Raw genomic sequence first — 25,861 nt, forward strand, 5'->3', positions numbered from 1 at the left:
TGGGGTTCTTTAGTGTTTACAGGTTTATGCCAGCAGCTTTAAAGAGGTTTTCTGGCCTTCGTGCCGCTTACATTGTCCAGTCTCAACACTCTTTAAAGGCCCTAATTCGGAATTTGTACTCTTACATTCTTACACTTGAATTTGCAGATAAGAAGTATTGTCTTTGCTACTTTAAATCTCTTCAAAATAAAGGCACATTTTGGTCCATTTGAAAATATCACCGTGTTTATACCATTTAAACATAATTAAAATGCCTTTGTGGCTGTTATGCTGAGCCAGCCATTGTATCTGAATCTGTGTCTGTCACTTGAAGAGCAGATAAAAACACAGAAGCAGTTTAAACTTTAAAATTTCAACAAATTTGCAGCTGCAGCATAGCAACAGCTGACCTGTATTTTATATAATATATAGTCTCTTAGCTGTCTCTCTTGCATCAAGATATTTTGGCCTCATCTATTTTTAAATTGATGAAAAATGACAATGGCTTGATGTAAACTTAGCCTGGCTTGTAGTGATCTGGAGATGAAGAGGAAATGGGAGGAAATAGGCTGTTACATCCAATCAGAGGAAGCAGGCGATATGGGACTTTACTACTGACGAATCAGATAGAATAGATAAGTATCCGGGCGTCTGTTTGAGCAGTTAGAGTCTAAACTTCTGGACCCACCTGTGTGTTTGTGTGTACGTCTCTGTATGTGAAGCTTTTAGTTGGTGTAAGCAACAATCTCATCCAGCTTTTTTTCTGAACTTTGGGCAGTAGAGTGTTTGCTAAAGGTGTGACTCAAGCTTTCCTTATTACAGACTTGAGCAGCCGCCAGGACTCTGATCATCAGTCACCAGAGACGGGTTTCGAGGTTGGGAAGACAAACAAAGACACCCACTACAAACACCTACTTCTCGGCTGGTCTCAACTCCCCATCCACTCTGAAATCCACCGGGGAGATTGGGGCCACCAGCCAGGGTCAGTGAGGTTGAAATAACACAGCTACTTCAGTTTGACCCCACAATTAGGGCACGACCGCCATCCTTTATTTGATCTGCCAGCAGATATCACGTCTGCCTCTCTGGCTTATTTAGCCCACTGACAGATGAATGCCTGTAATTGGATCTTACGCATGTATGCATGTATACATGTCTATATGTATCAATCTATTTCAGGGGTGCTCTGTACCACCGACAAATCCAGTAATGATGCAAAAGACATCACAACAGATTGTAAAAATGACTAAATGGTAATATTCACAAAATAGTTGAATTCACTTGGCATGATTACTGTGCAGCGGTTTCAGTCAAAGACACTAATTGTGGGAGTGCTGTACAGAGGGATTTCTCTTTGTACTGGCACCATCTGACTCCACAAGCAGTCTCCTGGCACTTAATAATAGACTTTTGTTTTAGCAAAGACACAATTTAGTAGACAAAATGATCAAAAAAATGTAATATCGTCATTTTGGGGTGATTAGCTCTTCATTAATGCGTGAAGAGAGGATAATTTCCTTTGCACACGGTATAATGTTTTCAAATCATTGTTGTGCCACTTTTCCAGTAATCATCCTCACATGCCTGGATGTGCAGGCTCGCACACGCTCTCTCAGATTATCTGCATATTTTCATCTCAAACTCAAATGTGGGAAGCGTATTTGAAGCCCATAAATGGATCAGCAGCCGTGTAACCACCGCTCCATGTTTCCCCACAGTGATGCATCTCGGCACTGTCACACTGCTCTCTAATTTGGAGGAGCTCTGCTCAGGCCTGAAACACCAGAGAGCGGCAAGACACTCTCCGACTCACTGTTTTATAATTAAAGGAGAAATGTTTGCCTCAGTAGCCTCCTCACACCAGTATAGAAACCCTTGTTAGATTAGAAGGTCTTTGTTGCTGGCTAGTGGCCACACCGCTTTTAAATGAGTTCTGCTGAGCTCGGTGAAGTCGTTTATGACATCAAAGTACTCCAATTACTATTTGTAGAATATCTCTGGAATGCATACCCCAGTCTACCCCCTGGAAGTCCAGTGTGATGTGGCCTTCTGTGTCATTGCCGACAGGAACTGCTTTCAGGAATGACAGAACTAACCTTTTAGACAAAAATCAAATGTTGACTTGACTGAAAGAAATTAAACAGTTTTTGATCTGTTTACCAAATATAGGGAGAAAATGTCACAAAGAAATATGGAGGGAAACACCATATTGAAGCACCAAATGTTGTGACCGCTTCCCGAATCCCTCCATGATATTTATGGAACCAGATTTAATGTGCATAAAAATAGCAGTTCAAATTTTCTCTTCTTTTTTCCCCATGTAACCAACTCCCTTCTTTCTCAACGATCATGACTTGTAGAGTCTCGCTGTTGGCACTAAATTATTTACAACACACTGTTTTAATTAAGTCTCGAGTTACAGAAGCAATGTTTTGAATCAAATATCATTCAGGTCACTCGGGATGAGGGAATATACACGGTGGCACGTTTTTTTTTCAACTTTATCTTAAACTTCACTGAAAATATTCTCTCATTTTGAAGTCCATACATGCAGTGATGAATTTTTTAAAACTTCTGGCTCTGTCACATCTGTGCTCAGCTCCACAGAGCGTGAGGGATGGATGATTCAGTGTTTGTGGGATGTTTGTACATTAGTTATATGTGTATGCATATGTAAGTTTTCTGCATTTGTATTCATGTGCACAAATCAGATGAGGAAAAACAACTATGTTTGTTTCTCATCCCCCTGTCATCTTCATCCTATATGTCTTCATGTCTCCCTGTGAGTTTTAGGCAGTTTTAGGCAGGAAATGGAGCCGGGAGATTCCTTCGCATGGCGGGGGTCTAAGGCGGATGCAAGTGGCAAGATTTAACGGCAGGGGTCATGGGTCAAAGGTGCCTCCAGGTTCCAAATTTGCAACTTTGCCCAGATCCTGTCCAGGCTGCCGTCAAAGTGGGCAGCCAGCCGCTCACTAATGTGTATTAGCAAGACAAAGGAAGAGGAGAGGGGCGGGCATAAGATGGGCTTTGATTTCTCAAAGATTTATGGGCGTGATGAAATCAGCTTTGAATAAACTGGGCTTGCCCATTTTCTCTATCGTTTAGCTACATCTGAAGGCTTCGGGGTTTGTTCTGGGAGACAGACACCCTGGATAAAAAGGACAACAAATCTAAAGAGAAAGAAGAGAGGAGGGCCGAAGCTTCCTCTGAAGTCCTCACATGTCCTATTCAAGGACCCATCAGCTGGCTGCAGCCCCATTGTATATGGTGCCTCACAACCATTACTGCCTCAACAGATAAATTCCCAACCGTAGACTTATGGAAATGATCCTGATGCGTTCCTGGGATACCAAGAAAACACTTGACGGGCTACATGTAAATGTTCTTGGCTGTTGTTAAAAAGGGGAAATATCCTGGTCTTCATCAAGCAGTTCAACAGTGTTGATGTATGTATACAGCCACCAAAATAAGCACCCAGTGGATGGTGATGAGGGTGGCTTCCCCTCAATCCCCCATCCTGCATGTCCTGCAGTAAATACTAAGTGCCCCCCGGTGACCCTCCCAGTGATAAATAACCCTTAAGGTTAACAACGTTTGAAATGGAGCTGTGAGGCCATTATAGGCCTCCGGAGTTTTCCTGACATCTTCAATATGTTATCTGTATGCCCAGGGACTTTAACCAGAGCAACATGAACTGGCCTCTCGTTTGTGTCAGGACTGATGAAGATAGGAAAAGCTCTTTTGACCAACAATCCTGAGAATGTGATTTTCATCACCTATCTGCATGTTCAGCTGCAGTGACTGTATGATATTCACACCGGTTGAGATGTAACACGACTATGTGTGTGTGGTTAAATCTGTTTTCCTGAATATTGCACTGCAGCCGTGCACATGAGCATACAAGTGTGTGCACAGATGGCGTCGGGTAGTATGGTACCTTGGAGTCTGGTAGGAGGCTAAAAGAAGGGTTGGTGTGTATCCTTCACGGCTGCTGGTGATGTCTGTGAACATGTCTGGACTCTGACGATGCTGTGATTCATGTCATGTTCGAAGTGAGATATAACTAACATGAAACTTTAAGAGCGGCAGTGTTTCAGCAAGACACATTTAAAGATAACTATCTGATCAGCATGTGTTTAATGGTAGTAAGACAATATAAAAGAAGGAAAATGTGTGTTTTTACAGTTAAATTCAATGAATTGCTATGGGTGTGACTTATATGATGTATAATATACTGTATATACACATACGATATGTTCACCAATGCTATATAATCAACAAAGAGGGTATTCTAACAATTTGTGATTCATTAATGCTTTGTTCACATGGCAGACACTGGGACCTGTTCACTATTATACTATTTCATTTATTCTAACAGGAAGTTCAGCATTTGTCCTGTACACTGTACACCATCTGCACGCTGTAATTTTGTACATTTGAGAGCCGGTCACCGTGAACTTTGATTCTGATGTCAAGTGTAAGACATCTATAAACTGCGTTTATCCGATATATAGAATAGAATCCTATTTAATAATCCACTGTGGTGCCAACTTCTGAGAGGGAGCACGAGAGAAGATTAATGTCACGTTAGCCCAGGATCGTATACACTGAACTGAAAACAGAGAGGGGGAATATATCTTCTTTAATTTGGGAGACACGGTTAAATGTTTCTTCCATATGACTCTAACAACCACTCACATAGTTTTGATTGTTTTTAAAAAATTCTAAAAAGTTCAAAAAAGGTCTTTGGGAGAAATAAATAACAAGAACATTGTGTTGCAGTCTCCACCTAGTGGGATTATAAGCAACGTGAGCATTCACTCACTGACTGCTTAGCTGCTTTATGTATTCATACTTTATTAAAAGGTCTGAATACTTCTGAGTGAAAACAAACAGTAATACTCATCTCATGGTAATTCTTGCACTATTCAGTCCATTTTACAGGAGTATCACTGTGCAGCCGATGAGCAAAGAACAGATGTGCTGCAGTGTATCAGCTGTGTAAGTATGTCCTGCATAATAAATATTGTATGGGGAAGTTAAACGTTTAATATATGTAAACTAGAGGGGAGAATCTGTCAGGGAAACTTGTCAGGCACAAAGACAGATTGATGTCTTTTCTGAGAAGCTTGACATAAATGTGCAGCCAATGATCTAAATATGTCTGATTTGATTAAAAAAAAAACGTTATGTACTTTTCCTCACAGAGATGCTTCTGAAGCATTTTTTATGAGCCATTTAACACTTTGATGTGATGTTGTTTGCTGCTGGCGGATGATAAGCATGTTCTCAAACTGTAGCCAGATGGTGCCATTTGTAATGTCAAAGTGTGAGTGTGTACGGTCTAGATGAATGTACATGAAAAGCTATTTGATCAGTTTTACTGAGAAATTATTTTTATTAAAAGTCAGTTTACAAAATAGTGATTTTTAACCTTTCAAAAGCTTTGATGTCAATCACTAAGACCTCCTTCTGTATTTGAACTCAACGTTTTTATTTTATCTAAATATGACTATATACTATGTGCAGGCATTTCATCAGCATTCATGGTTCCCTGCAACACACACCACAATGTGGTGTGTGTTGCAGCTCCACCATGTGGTACAATTAAGCCATTACAAGTAGCTGCGTGGATCAAGGTCAGTCACGAACACGTTAATCATTTGCTCATCCCAGCATACCGTACAGTTAATATATCAGCTAGTATAAGCTCAGAGTAAAACCACTGAACAAGAAATATCTGGTAGAAAGGGTTACTGTGTGGCGTGAACACCCTCTGTAACTTGTACATACAGCTGGACCTTTCAACAGTCAGAATGATTCATTTCAAAGGGTTTATTTAGAAGAATACTGACAAAAATGCACACTGGGGTTTGTACAAAGCAAATTAATCACAGGACATGACACACTTGCAACACAAAGTAGGCTATACATTTCAAGAATAGTAGATCAAAAGCACCATTTTTCAAACCTAGATTACAAAATGCATTAAAGAAATGTAATTGGCATATCAAGTACAATGATAATTCAGAAAAACTTCATGAGTTTATTAAGACTTCTTATTATTTTTTTTTTAATTTCTGTAGTTACTCATTTCCTTCAAGAACAACACAGATACTCTAAGTAAGGCACGTGATTCAAAGCATTGGACACTCAACAAAAAAAGAGAGAATTTAAAAAAAGCTTGATACTCAGGCAGATTAAGGGACATCTCTTTGGCACAGCTGCATGATTTGTGAGAGACAAAAAAAAAACTCTATCACGTAAATGAGCATGACAATGTTAACTTGACAACACTATGTACAAAAATGTATGTAAAAATGTTATAAATATGTCTAAAAACCACAGACACTATGTACATCTTTGTACTGAAGCAAGGCAGAGATTACTCGTCTTTGTTATCACACATGATGGATCTGTGGAAGTTGGGTGCCAGCATGCAACAAAAAAATCAATCTGTCGCCAACACATTTAGAAACCCATTTTGGAGACAACCTGTCACTGCAGGAAATGTGTAGTAACACTGTTGAAATCGACAAAGCAAACAGGTGTGATAGTTTTCAGCATGTGATGGGGATGTAGTGGATACTGAAATACAGCAAAATGAATCCCCAGCAGTGATAAATGTCTCCATTTTGTGTTTAAAATGATTGGTGACACATGTACATCGTTGGGATGTCAGTCTATGGTCTGTGGGCAGTAGGCACAGTGCGATGTTGTTGTAAGGGGTCACCTTACTACCCCTCCTATTCTCTCCTCTGCTCTCTCTCTCTCTCTCTCTCTCTCATTCTTTCTTCCTCAGAACGATATAAATGAGGCCACTGATGAGACACAGAGGGAAAGCCACCCAGGCCAGCACATAGGCGTAGCCGAACTGTGTGCCGGATCCATCATCCGGACGCATCACGGTGTAGATGATTGCCCCGCACATCACAAACACACCTAGGAGAGACGAGAAGAGAGGTGAGGGGGATCCGAAAGCGAATGCAGATGACCTCACTGCTCCACTCCGCATCTGCTCAGGGCGTGACCCGGCAGCGTGTGATGAAGTCATACTCACTTGCCAAGATCTGGAAGATGGCGGTGAAGAAGAAGCGTCCGCCCTTGACCAGTTTGAACAGCTGAAACACGAATGCAATGAGGGAGAAGAAGCAGAAGAGCAGGGACAGGATCATGAGGGCCTGCACTGCCTGGATCCAGTCTAGAAGACAGATGGAGAGCATGAATTTAAACACATTCATAACTTTTCTGTATCAAAGGCAATAAAGGCATAACTCAGTCAGTTTTCTTTCTTTTTTTCCAGGAATGCTGACAAACCTTCATTGCCGGCTGGCTTGCAGTGGTAGCCTCCATTAGTTGTCATGCAACTGTACCATAGATCTGTGCTACTATCCCCACCTACAGTCCAGGCCTGGTAAACACAACAACACAGTAACATTAAAATACACTGCAGCATCCACAGAACAGCCCAGGGCTGTACTATCCAACACCAATAACAGTTATTAAGCGTTGCAATAAAGCAGCTGTAGTCTAGCTTGTTCACATCATGCCCCTGTTCTATGCTGCTGTTGTTCACGCCCAGAATTTAAAAGTGATTTGAATAAAGTGTAACAGGACAACTTACACTGGCTGCTGTCGACACAATGAGAAGGATGAGAATGATTATGTGCAAAACAAGCACTCCGAGCAGGAAGAGCAGCATTTTTCCAAGTAGATCTAGAGTGACACACGAGACAAGAATAAGTCAATCCACAAGACTTTACCATATTTCCAAAAAAAAGAAAGAAAACGTCAGGCGTGCAGCCTAATATAAGCTCATCTCGACGCTAGAGGGCACTATTTCCTCACTTCTGCACCAACCGCAGTGTTTACCTCAATGTGAAAGTATCCCCTTACACCCAAACGTAGAAAGGAGGAAGGAAAAATAATTTCTTCCCGATGGGCCTAACATGGTCAATGTTGGGTTTTAAGTCAGACTGCAGTACTGAAACTAAATCGATTCTCGAGCTGATTTCACGATTTTGAACTTTTGATCCATTTATACAAGTCCGAATGGTTTAATTACAACTCATTGATTCAAGCAGCGCGTGTTTGCATAAATGAGTCAAAGAGCTCAAGAGAAGTCTCGGGCGTGAGTAAGAAAAGGCTGCTTCACCACTAATCAATGCAGGCTGCTGGGAAACAAACGCGAGCCATCTGCACGAGAAACATTCCAGCGTAGTGCTGCGCCATGCGCGAGCCTCGAGCTTTAACTCTCCTAGTATGAATATCTACATCTACAATGGTGATACACGCGCGAGTCGGGCAGGTAAAGCTAACACATGTGAGACAGAGTTGCTTTTTTTTTTCTTCTTCGCATCACAGAAAGGAAATCCAAAGTCGATTTAAACTCCAGGGGTGATGTCCTGTTGTATGAAAAAAGTAAATGGAAAAAAAAACAAAAGTTCACTGACAAAAACAAAAGGAACTCCAACACATTACTCCAACTTACAAATAGGCAAAGCAAGAGGGTTTGTATCCGTAAAAGAAAAGGGAGTGCTGAGAGTTGGGACGAGTATCAGCGAGGTTCTGCTTCTCTCGACTTCTTTCTCTGCAGCTACTATTCCAGATGTGGCGCACACGCCCCAGTCCGACTCTTTCTCCGCCTGAGAAATACCGCCCTGCAGGCCCTGCACGTCACCAGAGGCCCGTCCTAAAACTTTTTTTTTTTTTTTTTTCCTTCTTTTTCTTCTTCGCCTCTCCCCGTGGAAGCCTATCATCTGGATTGTTCTTAAATCCACAGGATTGTATGGATATTCCTATGTGCAAACCGCAAAGCCTTAAAAACAAAATGTAAGTGGGACTGTCTCTGCATTTATGCCATAAAACATCCATTATTTCATTCCTTGTAATAAAACATCGTTATGATGTAATCAGCCAAATTCCAACGAAGGCATGATGTGTCTGTGATTCTCAGTAATTTTATGATATATTTATAGTGATGATTCCATATAAAAAAGGCCGGATCCTGCCTTCCCATGTTGTGTACTGCTCTGCAATATAATTTATATGTTATATATGTTTTTACTTTATAGGCCACACCTGAAATCCTAACAATCTGACCAGCTGTCAGGACGTTGAAGATGGCTCTTGATTATCTTTTCCCAGATGGCTTGAGGTGGCTGGACAGCCCCTATCACCCCCCATTGACTGGCAGAACTCAAATGTGCACACTGAGCTTCAGAAGTGTTCTGTCCAGATGGTGTGTGTGTGTGTCTGTGTGTGTGTGTGTGTGTGTGTGTGTGTGTGTGTGTGAACAGACCAGCCCTCTTGAGGCCCCGCGGTATGCCCAGAATGCCTGTGTGTGTGAAGCAGTCCTCCTGTTTACTCCTGCGTCTGCGGAGAGAAGGGGAGAGTTTGTCCAGCGGCGTGGGGAGTTAACACAGCGCAATGTTTCGGTCATGCTAGATGGATGAAACGGCTTTGGGTCTCCGTGCACACCGTGATTCGGGGATGAGTGACAAAGATCGCCCGCCAAAAGCCCGCCGTGGCTCTGCATCCCTCATCACACTGTGGTCTCAGGCCATTTCCTCACAAGTGACAACGGTGTAAACCAAACCAGAATCCAAATGACAGCAGTGACAAAAGCACACATTTGCTGTTTTGAAACCACCCGAGTACGAACGTGATGGTGATCAGCTGCTGCAGTCAGGGAGCACAGCTCAGGCCTCTCTCACTCTCTCTCTCTCTCTCTCTCTCTCTCATGCAGTTTCTTTGGCACATCAGGTGGATTCCTGTGGTCTGTGTTAGTAAACACGCGATGGGGAGGAACTGTGAGCTGCTGCCCAGGATTGCTGTGGGATGCCGGATGAGGCAGTTCTGTGAGCCCTGGCAGAGCTGGAGGGGGCAGAGAGAGAGAGAGAGAGAGAGAGAGAGAGAGAGAGCTCTTTGACAATCAGCCGACCACTCAGCTGGACGCGATGCTGTTTATGAAGATGTAAATTGGTGCGGTGGTCAGGTGGAAGGCCGTGCCAGCGCCAGCGCCAGCACCAGCAGCAGAGCATGGGTGAGAAGTCAACGCTGGCTGCCCAGCTGGAGCAGGTGTGTGAGTGGAGTCTATAAATGTCACAGTGGTCTAACGCTGCTTTTAATCAAAGGAGGATTCACACACAATCCTGCACTGCTACTCACAAAGTGGATATGTACAGAGCGGAATATTAAAAGGGCGGGTCTATTTCATCCTTTTGAACTGTAGAAATCCATGTAAAGAACAACATCAAAGAGAGACAGCTTACCATTTTAAAGGTTTTCTGTTGCTGTCGGTGGGAGCGCTCATGACATGGCATTTGTGATACATTCCTCAGTAAATGAAGCTTCACTGCAGTGAACAACAAAGTGCCCCGCCTTTATTTTTTTTGCTGCAGCTTTATTTTTTTTCATAAGCTCTTCAGATTGCACTCATTATATCATTACACAGTGATTGGATATTTAATAACATTCCTAAAAACAGTTATTGTGAAGACACTCTAAAACGATGTGTGGGTATAGTCGCTCACACTTTACCCTGCATGCTTGTTAGTGCCAATCCCTTTGACTGAAAAACATCGTGCTGTCAGTGATAGCTCAACCAAACCTTTGAATAGTTATGATCTGTCTTACATGGCTGAAAGCACTGGAAACCATCCAAAACCATGACCCCCAAACCCATTAAATGAAAACACACAGCTCCTCTTCTTTTCTTCTTTTGAAAGTGTGGGATTACAAAGCAAACAGGCAGGAGTATAGCTCACCACCCGTAACTAAAGTCACAGCCATTGTGGCGAAGCTGCAGTTGAAATTTAAAACCGACACACCCCGCTTCACTGAGAGATTCACCAGGTGAGCTATTTTAGAAAGCTGGTTATTTAGAAAGTTTAAAGTCTGTTGATGTAAACTGAAGTATTTTCTGTTTCCTCAAGTTAACCTCACTGGTTTGTACAAAAGAGCTACAGTGCTGTTCAGACAGTACCTCAAGCAAAACAGCTGACCCAAAACAAAACCACAGAGGCGTCATATAGTGATTTAAGTGTTTAATGAAAACGCTATTTGTAATGCTATGAAACTTTGGGCTGCGACTTTATTGGAAAACAAAATCCGTTTTTAATAGGAAACCATACAGCGAATACATCTACAGTGTGGATAATGAAGATGAATCCTATGCATTTAGCTATTGACTATATGGCTCCTGACATTTGTATCTACATTTTATATAATTACACTAATGTTTTTGGATGTGTGGTGTTGTGTTGAGGGCTGGGAGTCAAGGTGCTGTGCCAACTTTCAGGTTTCGTTTTGACATCAATGCAAATTATGCCAAAGTTCATGTTTGTTTATTCAATAGCACAGTGCTTGAATCTAAAGTCAAGTCAAGTCTTGTGTTGCGGTGGAGGCACGTCATTGTAATGGTCCGCTCTTTGGTGACAGAATGAGTCAGCCTCTCTTCAAGCCCAGCCCTGGTAAACAGCGCCAGACTGCAGGAGGGGCCAAATGACTCTTTTGGATTCCGGACTGAGAGAAGGGGCGAGATGATTGGGAATTAGGTTTTGGTTTTGGACATGACCCTGCCTTTGGCTGTCTTGGAGGACGCCTTTGTGGGACAGCTGGACAGTCAATTTTACTTGTGGGAATATGAAGGAATGGTGGAACGCCTCAGTGCTCCTTCACGTATGGACGCCACTGCCAGAACAAGAGGAAAACACTAAAGCTCTGAAGTCAGCCTGGTCAAACGTCATCAGGAGTAGCTGACAACGCCTGTCCATGAAAACTAAATCCTTCAGATATCTCAGTGGAAATCTCTGAATCATCACAGCTGGATAACTTTGGTTATAGCGTGTGTTAGTTTGACCTGTTTGTGTTGTGGCCTGGATTGATTTAAAATGCAGTGTGAAACACATCACTCAAGCCTCCTTGAAAACATAGACAGTGACATTCGTCTCTTTCCTTGTGCTCCCAGGGCTGAACTGGCCTCTCTCTTGTTGCTCTTCGTGTTTGTGTTTCAACACTTAGTGACTATCAGATAACATCCCGCAGACCACGCAGGAGGAGCTGGAGAGGAGCCCTCCAGACCCAGACCTACGTTAAAGGATGGCACACTTAGCAAGGCCATGTTAAGCTCTACACACACATTGACACTGGTGCTATACTGCTTGCTTACACGGACCGTAAAAACATGCACAAAGTGCACTCACAAAAGGACAAGCTCTCTGATTTCTTTTCCCCCTGGCTTCAAATATGACCAGGCCTCAAACTGTAATACGTAATGTCTGCAGCTTATTTTCGAGGGGCTTTACTATCAAATGAATCTCTGCTGTGTGTGAAAGCAACATGCAGGTCTGTGTGCAAGTGTAAAGCAGGATCATATTAGAGCATCCGTGCCGTGCATGCCCCGTCTCACCTCTCCCATTTTAAACTCTGAAGCTCCAAAATGAACCGCGACCGAGCTGAAGATCTCCATTGGTCAGGAGTAAATTCAGATAAAGCAGGCCAAGACGTTATAGAGGGGAGGGGGCTTTTTTTTCTATCCCTTTAAAAACAGGCCTGTCCCTTCTTGTGAAGGAACAACAACCAAATAAATCAGAGACATACGGCATGACAAACTCCAGATTGTAGCACCCTAGTGATCCTAAACATGTGCTAATCATTAGCCCCTGGCTTCCTGTTGGAGCCGATGTCATCAGCACACATCCCAACAGGCGAGACCAGCATACAAACTGTTGCATCGAATCAGAGTGAAACTGGCCTCAGGGGTTTGGAATGGAGCAATAAAAGCTATGAAAGAATTTGAATCGCCTTGCTCTCATTTCTACTCGGTTCTTGTAGTTCTACTATCTATGGATACATATCTAAGCTGCATCCGACACACTCCATGTTAGTTCATTTTAATTCCAATCGAATATATCAACACTCGTGGTCATATGATTGAGTTGCTGATCTGCACCTAAAATCCCCTAAAATCCCCTTCAACTCCCAATAATTCTTGTCCTCTTGTTATCAGTGGTTTTCTCATTACTGCCGGGGTGCTATCTTTTCCAAGCAGTGTATTTGTGCTCCTTTAACAGCTAACTGTGCAGCACTTCCTTTACAGGCGGCCAATTCTGACTTTCTGCGAAGAAAGGTGCGTTCCAGTGAATATTTTCTTTCCTGAAGTGTTGCCAGCACTTTTGTAAATCTGGTCTAACTGGAAAATAAGGAGCTGATTTTAACTCCCTATTAAGTGCGTTATCTAAGGCATTTACTTGTTGTCTAAAGCAAGATGTGTGGCTAGCAGTGGTGAGAGCAGCTCGGGTACACCCCCTGAGGTCATCAAGAGGTTTTTTGCGTTAAATGTCAGGCAATGACTACTATTAAGTCTGTGTAAAACAGCTGGGAGGTGAGTCAACAGATCGTTAGCTTAGGGACGGCTAGTAAACAGCTAGTTGTTCTCTTGTGTGGAAGAAAGGAGGCCAAAGAATAAAGGCCATTCCTAAGCATGCTGCTGGAGTTTTATCTACATCTGACTGCTTGAGTTATGAGTCATCTGACTGCTGATACAAGAAAACCTGATAATGGAATCCAGTACTCATGGTGCTCTGGTTTCCTGTCTGTATTTGTCAGAGATGGTTGGTCAAACTTGCTTGCCATTGGGCAATGTGGTGAAACACATAAACAGCAATGGCTAGCCCTCCGACTGTCTAGTGGCCTGGCCAGAGGAAGCTGTGGCCACGCCGTGAAGCTTGGCTTGCAGCAGAGTATCTGTGTTGTGCGTGCGCATCCGTCTGCAATGGTCTGGACTGCAGCCCAAGTAGCCACTATAACACAGGATGTGCACAGAACCCACTGACAGCTGCTCTCAGTGGAAGAGTGAAGGAGGAGGTGAGGATGCATTGATAAATTCTGGCAGACATGGGCTACAAATCCACACATGCATATAGCACACAATGGGAAACATCCACAAATTCCACAATGTTGGTATTATGGCTCTGACAACATATTTTTCAAATCCTAAAATCAATCCAAATATTTGACTGCTATAGCAGGACAGCTCTAGTGATGGCAAACTGCCGGTCAGTTGCTCCTCCATTGGTCCAGACTGAAAATCGTATGTTTGATGGATTGCAATGCAATTTTGTGCATACATTCCTTGTCCCTATATGATGAATCCTAAGACTTTGATAACCCTTGAATTTTCCTCTATAGCACTACCAGCAGCTTAAAACTTGGTACACACATTCATGTCCTCCTTAGGAGGGATTGTCATAACTTTGCAGATACCTTCACTTTTAATTTAGTGCCATCAGTTCAAAATTCTCATTTGTCCAATTGTTGTTTTACGATTAGAAACCTGTAAACTAATGTCTCTCTCATCAGCCTCATCTGTGTTTGTTGCCAGTTCGCAAGTGTTAGCGTGTTATCATGCTAATCAGACAGTGACTGGGACAGCCTCACAGAGCCGCATGGCTGTAGACTCGTAATCGTGTTACTACCTTTTCATTATTTGTATTGGAAGAAATAGAAAAACAGACGCGTAGCAAACAGTGATGACCCCCATAACTGAGCACGGACCGAAAAGTATGTGGCCACAGAAACACAGACTTGATCAAAGAAAAATCTCAGGAAAAATATATATGTATATACTGGCTATGTTATTTGATTGTGAGAAGATATCTTCAAAATGTAGTGCGTAAACAAACCCGCAGTCACCGCTTATCATGAAAGATGTGTCCAAAATCCCCATAAAACACAGATTTTACAGATTAGCACCTAAAGTAACTGCCAGACAATTGAAAGATTTTCCTCCCCCAAAAGTGCATTTTTCACATATATGAAGGAGGGCACAGGAAGAACATCTTGATCTACAGACTGCAGCCTATACTACTCCAGCAGGATTTGAGACATAGCAGATCCCACCCACTCCTCTCCCAGCCTAACCTCACTCTTCAGCCAGAGCGATGAGAGACGTTGGGATGTATTGTTATGCTTTATGCATTCCAGATGAGACCTTAGCCTGTTCCCCCACCCAAATGAGTGTTTCACAACATGTGTTCCTGCTAGGTTCCTTTATTTAATGAATTCACCCTTTCACGACCAAAGAAAAGTTGGGTGTGGTCATAAACAACAAGCAGTGTAACAAACAGAAACAAATCTATACATTTTCAACATTTCACTTTTTAATAAAGCACTTTCTCTTCGTTTTTTTTTCCTTTGACACAAAAAGTTTGAAAATAAATGACTATAAATAAAGCACTGGCCATCATCCGAGACCAAAACAGGTTTGGAATGTGCATGCGGAAAAATTACATTAAATCCCGTTCTTGGCCATATGGTGCAGGCAAGTGGGGAACTCAGAGAAGAAAATATAGCATGGCAGCTTGGATTGAGCTCTCCACTTTTTCAGTTGTGAGTTGTGGGGGGATGGGATGGAAAGACTTAATTGAAAACAGGGCTTGTTTTTATATTTTTCCATAATAAAGTTACCCTTCAAAACAATTACCTGGGCTCTCGTTACAGTGGGCCTACAGTACAGCTTCATCCTTGATAAAAAGTGGATTACTGCAAGAACTAATCCCACAATTTTGGGCTTAAAAATTAAAAATGAATGTATATCATAAATACTACACTTACAAACACGTGTTAACTACTCGCAAAAGCAAGCACAAGTTCGAGATGCATGCTCATGGAAAACAGACTAAATCTCTGTCTGTGTTGCTTTCTCTTACACACACACACACACGCGCACACACACACAAACTACATATACAGTCACAGTACAGCTGACAACCTAAAATGCCACTTTGGGGATGTGGGGGTTTTCCGAGGAGAATATTTCATTCTCTGAGGTCATGGTTGGGTTTGTAGATCTCCAGTCAGTAAAAACTACACGCATGGCTGTGGGAGGGGGGGGGGGGGAGCAGGGCGCTGGCCAATTCCTGAGAGTCACCAGACTTAGCTACACTGCAATTGTTGCTCAATGAATGACTGGAAAAGTTAGTGAAAACTGGAAACTCTGTGGTGATGGTACGTGATGGTACGTTTTTCACACATAACACAAATGCATTGAAATACCTCTGTGTCTAATAACAGGTGGCTGAATGCCAAGTACTCTTTCAGTTTCATTATTGGATTTTGACTTTCTGTGGTTCATCCATTCTGACTTCTACGAGCAGTGTGAGATTATCAGTGCAACAGTAAAAGCCGGAAAATGACCAGCGCTTAATTCCAAATGGAACTTGCCGGTGACCGGGAAATTCCGAATTCTATCAGCAGTTCTTTCCATTGAGTAGCCTTTTCTCTTAGCGTGTGTGTGTGTGTGTGTGTGTGTGTGTGTGTAGGTGTGTGTGTGTGTGTGTGTGCGTGTGTGTGCGTGTGTGGTGTCTGCTTGAGTCAAGCTGTCTGGCTGGCTCTCTTCCTTTAGTGAGAACCGATGGGGCTGCAGACGACAGGCAGCTGGAGCGACCATAACACACACACACACACACACACACAAACTTCAGGCCACCCTGGTCACACCCAAGGCATCCCAAGCACGCAGGGCCAGGCACTCACACAGTGGTCTCTAAACATGCCTACGGCTCTGTGGGTGAGTCACTCTCACTGTGCGCGTCTGTGGGCACATACGCGAAAGAGGGGGGGTCAGTGTTTGATAGTGTTCAAAATGGCAGCACTGTGCGGCGTTGCAGATGTAGGGCTGGAATATATCATATGTTGCTGATGAAGGGCTCAGTCAACAATACGATTAGAATGAATATATAGAGCTATGACAGTGGGCTGAGTGTCTCTTCTCTCTCCTCCCATCCCAGGGGCCAACAGCCCGGTGACCTCACCCTGCCTCCACCCCACACAATCCCCTTCCAACACTTCCTGACTTGCCCAGAGCAGGAGCACAGCTGGAGCAATGCAGCAGGAGAATAGGGAAAGACAAAAAAACTGGATGATTACTTAACCATTCCCTCTCTTTTTGTTCCATCCTGCTCTGATTCACATTTTGTCCGACCTCGCTGTTGCTCACCAAGTCAGTCAAACACCCACTCTAAGCACTCTTGCATTCTTGAACACACACACACACACACATACACACTCCCATAAAGGCTGGGGATTTTTTGCTGTCAACATGACGTTTTTCTGGAGATTGTGGTGTGAATGAGGCAGTGCTTCGCTTACAATGAATCTGGTGCAACTTTCAGTGCCTCTTTGAGGATCCCAGCGAGCTGTCAATCAAAGTAAACAGCTACAGATGGAAAGGGTGGAGAGGGCTTTAACCGGGCTTTACCATGCTAGATACACCGCCAAAAGGGAATTGTCTGATACAGGAAAGCCAGAAGATGCCTTCATGCTCAGCAGCGTCTTCCGAGCTCAGAGTCAGACACGCCTTGACATCACATGCGAAGCGTCACATCGAGTGTTTATGTTTAAAATAAACACCGCAGATGGATTACAATTTCAAGCCTACATCCACCCAAAGTGAAAAATGTCTCATGGCAGTTGTGAGAACGTTAAGGTTGTTTAAGATATCAAATAATTGTGCGTTGCTGCTTTTGACATTGGTTTTAATCCAGCATTTGAGTGAACATTTACACTTATAGCACACATGCCTCCAGGACGGTGACTGTATTAGTGATTACCACTGCTGTACAGTCTTCGTCTCTGACTTCTGTTATTCAACATAAAGCAGAGAAATGTCCTAGGCTGAACTAAATATGTGCTAATTTAAATATTCGGCACATTTTTGTAGCATTGTACACTCTGTATGCTGAATCGTCTTCTAAAGATCGCTCTCATTTGTCATTTAGCATATCATCCTCTTCTGCAGTCAGCATGCTCAACTGTTCATGAACTCATAAAATCAAGTGCTTAATTGTTCTATTGAAGCAAAAAATGTCAATTCAGCCTAAATCAATCTTTGAATATTCACATAAAATAAAATAAACACAACTCAACTCAACTCAACCCCAAAGACTAACAAACACACACGATACATCTGTTTATGGTCTGCTGGCTCTGATCGGTAAACTCGGAGCAGGAGGAGGAGGAGGAGAGTCAGAGCCTGGCCGGCAGGATGACGAAGACAGCCAGCATCGGCCGGACTTTTCCCCCTCTCCTCTCCAGCTCAGCCCTGAGGGAACCAAGGCCAGAGGGAGGGGAGCATAAACTGGATGACGGAGTTGTTGAATGGAGGACCAACACCCAGTACAGTATGTTTTAAAGTCATCTCCCCACATGGAGCTCTGGGATTCTTCCCCCTAGTGTTGTTTTCTGACTCCAGACACACCCTGATTTATGATGCGATTGAGATTTGATAGAGGTGAATGAGCCTTTAAGCGGCTGCAGTGTTTCCACTCGTTGAGGTTGCATGAAAACAGGAAGGTGATCGAGTGTAATGGAAAGTCTGTCTGATTGGCTCTGCTAGAGCCGATATTAACGGGTACACTATGAAATCACTGAGGTTTAGTCCCTGTGAACAGCTAACAGAGGAAAGCCCAGAGGCCTGAACACAACGCTTATACCTCCCGACCAAGTATGAAGTGTGAAGTGAATGAGAAACACTTTAAATACTCCTTAATATAGCTTCCTTTTTGACGCTTATACTTCGAACTTCTAAACTAATATCTGCTCACATAGACTTTAATTTAAAGTACTTTTGAGGAAGTTTGGACAAAACACAGTAATGTTAAGACTTTTACTTAGTATATGCAAGGCTAATATATACTGTATGTATATAAAAATGTAAGATTGCTGAAGAAAAGATGCACTGAATGAATGAAAGGCGTTGGACAAAAGGAGCCTCTTATTTCCAGATTATCGTCAGGCATCAATCTGTGAGACTGTTCCTTCAGTTCCTTCTGCCCCTGCAGTGAATGTGTGGCACTGGTATTACTCATTATGTCGAGAGAGTGGGGATATTAAGTTGAAGAAGTACTGGAAGGTCAAAGTTTAAAGCTGGCCTATGGGATGTGACCCTTTGTGATCCCTCCCTTCCTGGTCAGCTTAGAGTATTTTGCTCCACAGTGGGCATGCAGTGTCTCCTAAACAAGGAGGGCTTTGTGCGGACATACAGCCTCTGTTGGGATGGCGCCAAGTCTATGTTGGCAAGGATGTGCTCTTGCTGTGTGATCAAAATCTCAAGCGTCTTTTTATCAATCCTGGGTTCACTGATGAATTGACTGGTCTGCTCCCACCAATGAGCTACATTCAGAGATGAAGAGAAGACAAATTCTTTCTTTTTATGTGGAACTCTTTTAACTCTAAGTTTAAGAATTTTGATATTCGAACTTTAAATGATCAATAATTGCTTTCAAACATTGTGTAAGGACGTTTACATTTGACAGCAGCCTAAAGGTGTGGGTTTGCGGAGGGGTGTAGCATGTGTGGAGCTATATAAGTGCTCTCCTTCCTTAACTGTCAGCCAGCCATGGACAGACCTTGGAGGGGAAGTGGCGTCTGGCAGACTTGAGGGGGTGCAGAGAGCAGCAGAGCCCCCAGCCCCATTCTGTGTGGTCATGGCTGAATGCAGGAACAGGCCAGACCTCCTGGGGACGCACATGGCTGCAGGAACCGCGCTTCTTCTCAGCGGACTGAGACATGGTTAGCAGAGCGGCACACAGGCAGAAGGAAAGAATGCAAAATGAAGGGGAGGAATCATTGTTTCTGCATTTGTGGCAAAAATGAGTCCTCCGTGTTCACATCGTCGTTTAACATGCTCAGTGCAGAATCATGGCAGAAGTTGACTTCTTAATCAGTACATTTTGAAATCAATACTCTGAAAGAAAAAACGAGATGTACTGTTCCGGCTGTTTGTTTGTTCATAAATAGCAAAAAGGTCTAGTTTGAATCCATGGTTTCAGTCTGGTGAGCTGAGGGCGGATTTAGCAATTGTGATTCTGCGGAATGGAAAAAAAACTATTTCAACACTGGAGATTTAGCCCAAAGAATCCATGACACAATCTCCAGATTCATAAAAGAAACTGCTGGTTGCTCAACAACTGGGGGGGGGAGAACGAGAGAGACAGGAGCTGTGTTTTCCTTGGAACAACTTTTCCATCTGAGAAAGCCATACCCACATTCTGACATACAGGCAACAATCCCTGAGCGGTGAAGACTGCACTGATTTTAAGAGGATGGGCAAATTTTTTACAGTCTTCGGCACACGCATCTAAAGCTCTTTAAGGCAAGGACACCGGAGAGGTTGAGCGTCCTCCCCCCCCCCCCTCCTCCTCCCACCACGTGTGTGTGTGTGTGTGTGGTCTCCTGCTGCCGGCACTGCAGTTCCAAGGTTTAGAGATCAAGAGGTCAACACTGGGTACTGGAATGTTTATGTTCGCTGCTCCTGCTCCTGCTAACACCAATATCCGTGGTGCTGCGTCTTGCACCTCAGCCTTACTTTGAGGACACAAAGCTGAAAACATGTGTTGGTTTGACTGTCTTACAATTTGTTTTGTTACTTGGCAGACTGAAGTAAAGGCCGATGTAGAGCGTTTGGAAAGGCAGGATAAATTACTCCGGCAATAAGTGTTGATAATTAATCAAGAACAAGACTGCCAAGAAGAGATGTCTGTATTGTATTACTAACATTTCTACATGATGGACATCAGCGATAATAATTTTTTGAAATACTGTCAACAATAGACAACTTTATCGTCCTCCTCTTAGAACGAAGAAAGGGTTTATATTTTATAAAAACATCAATGTATGCACCAGCACGTAAACGTTAAGACAGATCTTTACTCTCTGGAAGATATATTTCTTGCTTGCCGAATGTTACTCGGCGCAGTTCAGATTCTATACATCTTCTCGTGGGCGGGGCTTCTCACTGGGGTTACAGTGTGCCCTCCCAGATACTGTGCATACATTTGGTCAAAGATATGTGCATTAAAGCATGGGAAAGGATGTATGGACGCCATCCAGGTTTTTATTCTCGCTTCCAACCACAAACACACAGTTGGGGCCTTCGACCATGGCCCTCGCTTTTCAGTTCAGTGCAAGCAAAACAACTACACACACACACACCCCCACACACACACACACACACACCAATACACCACACCCACACAACTCCCCCATCTCCCCCACCTCCCCTCCTCAGTGCAGAACTACACAGCAGAAACGGGTGTTTGTTTATGACCCATTAAAAAAAAAAAAGGAGGAAAGCAAAATACTGCAAACATAAAAGAAAAATGCTGGAGCTGCTTGGGGAGTGGTGTGGATTTTTTGGGGGGGAGCTCACACGCTAATGCGTGTGAGTGTGTGAGTGTGTGTGTGGGAGGGAAAAGAGAGCAGGGCCAGGCAAAGGGCGGTATATGAACAATTTTGTATTCTGTTTCTTTTCTCCCCCATCCCCCACTTTTTACTTCCCCTCTCTCCCTCCTTCATCAGCCCCCCAGTCCCCTCCACCAGCAGGTTGCTTAATACTTTCCAGATTTCAGCATGCCGTCGGCCTGCTGGAAGAGCAGCAAGTCTGCTGATGGAATTTGGCGGAAAAGGTTGTGGGTCCAGGCAGGGGCTTCTGACATAATAAACCTAAAGGCAATGAGCGCCTCCCATTGGTGGCTTGAGTAAAAAAAATATGATTTTCAAAGTGAGTTTGAAACCAAAGGGAAATGACATTTGACAGCAGATGAGAAACTGCATCCAGGGTGTTTGAGCGGGAGAAACAGCTGCAAGGCAGACTCGATTTACAATGAGCTTCTATGGGGGAGGGAGGTGAGCTGAGCCTCCTGAACAAATCTGCCGTCTCCGGTATCAGGTTCAAATGTGCGGGAACATTTCAACAGTCGTGTTCACATCCTGCCTATTCCTGCAAATCATCCAAATAATCTCATTTGACAGTCTCGGTGATGAGTTATTTTGCAACGATTTTTGTGTAGACATAAAATGTGGGATGTAGCACTGAAACATGTAAACAATAGAACGAAACTCAAGGATCAACATGATGTTTTGGGGGTGCAATATGATTCAAAGACATAAAGGAGATTCATTTACTACCCTAAAGTCAAACCAGTCATTTCACAGACACCCATCACCAGATGTGAGCCTCATTGAACCACTAGATGGCAGTAGATAACAGGATTTAGGACAGTGAGTGATTTGCTGCTTGGCGCTGGACCTTCAGCACAAGATAAATAATTCAGTAGAAAGCGGTGATAAAAAAACAAGACTTTTCGAAACTAATGCAAAAGTGGTGACTGGTAAAGATTTAGTTTTTTCTTCTCAGAGAAACAAGCAAAAAACAAGACTAACAATCTCTAAAGAGAATAATGACTTTATACAGACAGAGAAAAGTAGGATCAATAGCCCCACTGGTTTGTATTGACCACACCAATCAATATAAATGGCCTGTTTTTACCACAAGTGTAAGAATAATGACTTGTTCTAGCCCTCTGGCAGATTGGAAGCTGGTATAATGTGACTGTGAAAAACTGAAAGTGGAAGGAGATTAAAGATCCCCCGAAGTGGAGATGAAAGATTGAATTGGAAAAAAAGACACCAAGGAAAAATGGATCAGTGTTTTCAGCATGCAGTTTTAATACGGAGCGGTGATGCCGGGTGGGACCTTGAACTGTCTGCAACTGCAGTGTTAACAAAGCAGAGTGCACTGAACTTTGACCGAGCCGTGAGAGGTTCAGTGACATGTGAAAAGCCAAAGTGTGGTCAGTAAAGTTGAAAGTGAAAGAACAGTTGTGAGTCTGTGATGATGAGTGGGATCCTGGTCTTACATGACAGCCAGTCTCATCTGTTCTCCAGAAGAATTACCTGTCACCACTATTTATAAATACAGCTCTCCATTGTGATAAACGTTCCTTCCTCCATCCAGGGGCAGGATTTTGATTATAGGCACAAATCTTCAAAAGGGCATTTAGTTTTTCAGACACCGCTACAAAACAAGAACAAAACATGACCATGTTTCTTTTCATAATGTTGAAGATGATGGTCGTAAAACAAAAATATTTTATACAGCACAGTACAGCAAAAGGTGATAAAAGGAATCAACATCAAACTATATATGTATTGTAAAAGTAGAGCCTAAATACTTTTAGATTAAAAGTTGTCATGGGTGGAAATTTCACACGACACCCTTTCAAAAGAAAGTGGCTTTTACTTAAGGTAATATAAGATGGTATGTTGGCACATTTCAGACCAAATACATTATGTACAAAAACAATAAAGGTGGTGCAGTAAAGAAAAATGTGTAAAGTGAGAAGTAAAATGCATTTTTTATCCTCTCTCAGGCAAGACTGACTCCATACTAAGACGCTTTATGTTTGTTTTTAAACCCTTAGAGATCCAAGCCATTTTACGTATTGTTGGTCTCCTTACTGCAAGTATACTACAAAATACTGCAAATTGCTAATTCACTCACGTCTTCACTTTCTAACGTAACACGTTTGAAATGTTGAAACGGTATGACACAACTTCGCCCCCTGCTGTTGTAAAATGTGTACCTGCACATGTGTTCACCTGCATTGAGAACGTAGAGAAGTAACAGCAAAGACTTATGGGTAATACTTAAAGCAACGGCGGATTTGGCACAAGGCAATGTACCTGCGACTGTGCGTGAGCAAAATAATAACTAATTTAAAAAGCACCATTTTTATTTGGTTGAATATGGTTTTGGTTAACCATTCGTTTTTACGTGTTTATTTATGTATTTAGCCTGAAGTGCTGGATCCTGTATCATGTAGCCATACATCCTGCCCGATTGATAGTCTACTGCGCAAGTGCAAAGGTGTACGACACACCTGTGGTTAAACGCATTGATAATGCTACAACGTTAACAACAAATCTGTGTTGAAATCGGCAGGAGGAGATCTATAACGTTAGGTATTAAGCAGCTGTTTGGTAGAATTTTCCAGTTTTTGCTAAATAATGAGGCAACAGCTGTTACTGATGGTTTCATTGAGTTCCATTCTGATGCGTTCAAGCTTTGCTCAGTGAGATTGAGCATTTGGTGAAAGTAAATTAGAATGTTATTAACAGATATGTTCAAATCTAGTCTTTTGAAAAGTAGTTTTTGTGCTTAAACTGAATAAATAGAGTTGTTTGAATGAGATGTTTCACAGCAATATAAAATAGATTTTTGAGAAGCAATTGTGACCAACTTTTAAAGAACAAATGGTATCTGGAGCTGTGGTGTTGGAGGGTTACAGCAGACAGCCGTAGAAATAAAGGCTCAGGTGCTTTTTGGGTGTGATTGGCCTGACATAAGTTTTTGGTTATACGCTTGAATTGATGGCAGCTGTTCTCAATTAGAAAGCATTTGTTTATGGTCTTTAACTGAAGATCATTTTAGTAATTACAGAATTGTATTTTTCACCCATAAAGTCAGCTGCTTTTGAAACCCTCCCGGTGGACGCCTTAGTGAAACGATTCAATCAGACCCACGTTCTATGAGATTGTGCGCCATTTAACTAAGTTGCATAATAGTTATTATAAAATTACAAATAACAATACTAAAAAAAAGCAACAGTCCTGTGTGAAAAATCTCTATAAATATATTGTTGCTATAATTTATGCTATTTAAGGCACCGTTTCTATTCGATTTGTTTCATTTACGTACATTGTATTTACATGCATCTAAAGCCACTATACAATCACCGTGTCATTATACTGTACAGAGTACAGATTTTCAAAATGGTAAACGGACTGTAATCCTCAAAACAACAGAGGGGTTGCCACTAGACCACATGTGCTGTTTGTCCACAAGAGATGACTATTCAACACCATTTCTCTTTTCCCAGTTGACCATCCTCTATTCCTTTCCTCGCCTCCTCTCCTGGCGTCTTAGTCTTGGGAGATGTGAGCGGAGGAGGTGATGATGATAATAATAATAAAGGTTATATAGGTTTATATAAAACCTATCAAAACAAGCAGCAATTACAAAGTGCTTTACAAGGCACACATAAAAAAGAATAACAGATAGACAACAATACCAGATACACACACATATATCCACATCTACATTTGCAAAGAAATATAAAAGTATCTGAATGTAGTTTGCAAACTACAGGTAGCCTACAGATGGATCTAACAGGATGCGAATATTTCTGTGACTTCCTGTCATGTGACCCCCAGCTTTCTGTCATCACCTCCTGCTGCTGATCTTGTCCACGAGGCGCAGTGAAACTCGAACAAGCCTATTGAGGCCTATCCTCCCCATCAGATCTGTCATTTTAAAGCCACGTCATTTAGATATTACGTCTGGCACAACTGCATCAGCTGTCCATCGTCTTGTTATCCCGCTGTACTTTATGATCTGTCAGATGAGCACAACGCTGTTCATGACAACTCATATATTTACTTTTAATTCAATTCACAATGTGCCATAACGTGACAAGATTTAACACACACACACACACACACACACACACACTCACACACACACACACACACACACAGCCTATTGTCTTATTATAGCCTACACACGTTTTGCATAAAACGTACTTTACAATTAAAGACTGACATGTATATGACTGATATATATATTATGTATACACAAACACACTATCAACTTTATTGATATATTTTGACGTTAGAAGCTGTTTGCACTTGTAAGCTTCACGTCACGATTACAGCAGTTGAATTGGATGTAGCCTGCATTCAAGATAGAAGCATACGATGTATCAAAATGAAATGTCATTATGAAACTACCTGTTATTTTTTCGTACTTAATTTGAAGTTCTTTTATTAGTTTATAAGGCACTACATGGCCTTGCACCAGACTGCCTCTCAGAAATTCTTTTAGTGTATGAACCAGTAAGGCCCCTCTGATCCTCTGGTTCCTATCTTTTAACCGTTCCTCAAAGCAGAACATTTGGTGACTCTGCTTTAGCCATTAGGCTCAAAGCCATTGAAACCGCCTTCCAGAGGATCTGAGAACAGCATCTATTCAGTCTGG

General features: G+C 42.5%; 1 protein-coding gene across 1 annotated transcript; it reads right to left on the reverse strand.

The window, feature by feature from the left end:
- Positions 1-5,799: 5,799 nt before the first annotated feature.
- On the reverse strand, positions 5,800-8,842 carry LOC306709019 (peripheral myelin protein 22-like). The gene is made up of 5 exons (XM_079177030.1): positions 8,471-8,842; positions 7,604-7,695; positions 7,297-7,390; positions 7,040-7,180; positions 5,800-6,921 (listed from the first exon to the last, which is right to left on the reverse strand). Exons 1-5 carry the CDS (start codon positions 8,736-8,738, stop codon positions 6,764-6,766), a joined length of 753 nt encoding a protein of 250 aa, XP_079033156.1. The 5' UTR covers positions 8,739-8,842; the 3' UTR covers positions 5,800-6,763.
- Between the last annotated feature and the right edge of the window lie 17,019 nt (positions 8,843-25,861).

This window comes from Pholis gunnellus (assembly GCF_910591455.1).
Source record: "Pholis gunnellus genome assembly, chromosome: 17".
Classification (NCBI taxonomy): domain Eukaryota; kingdom Metazoa; phylum Chordata; class Actinopteri; order Perciformes; family Pholidae; genus Pholis; species Pholis gunnellus.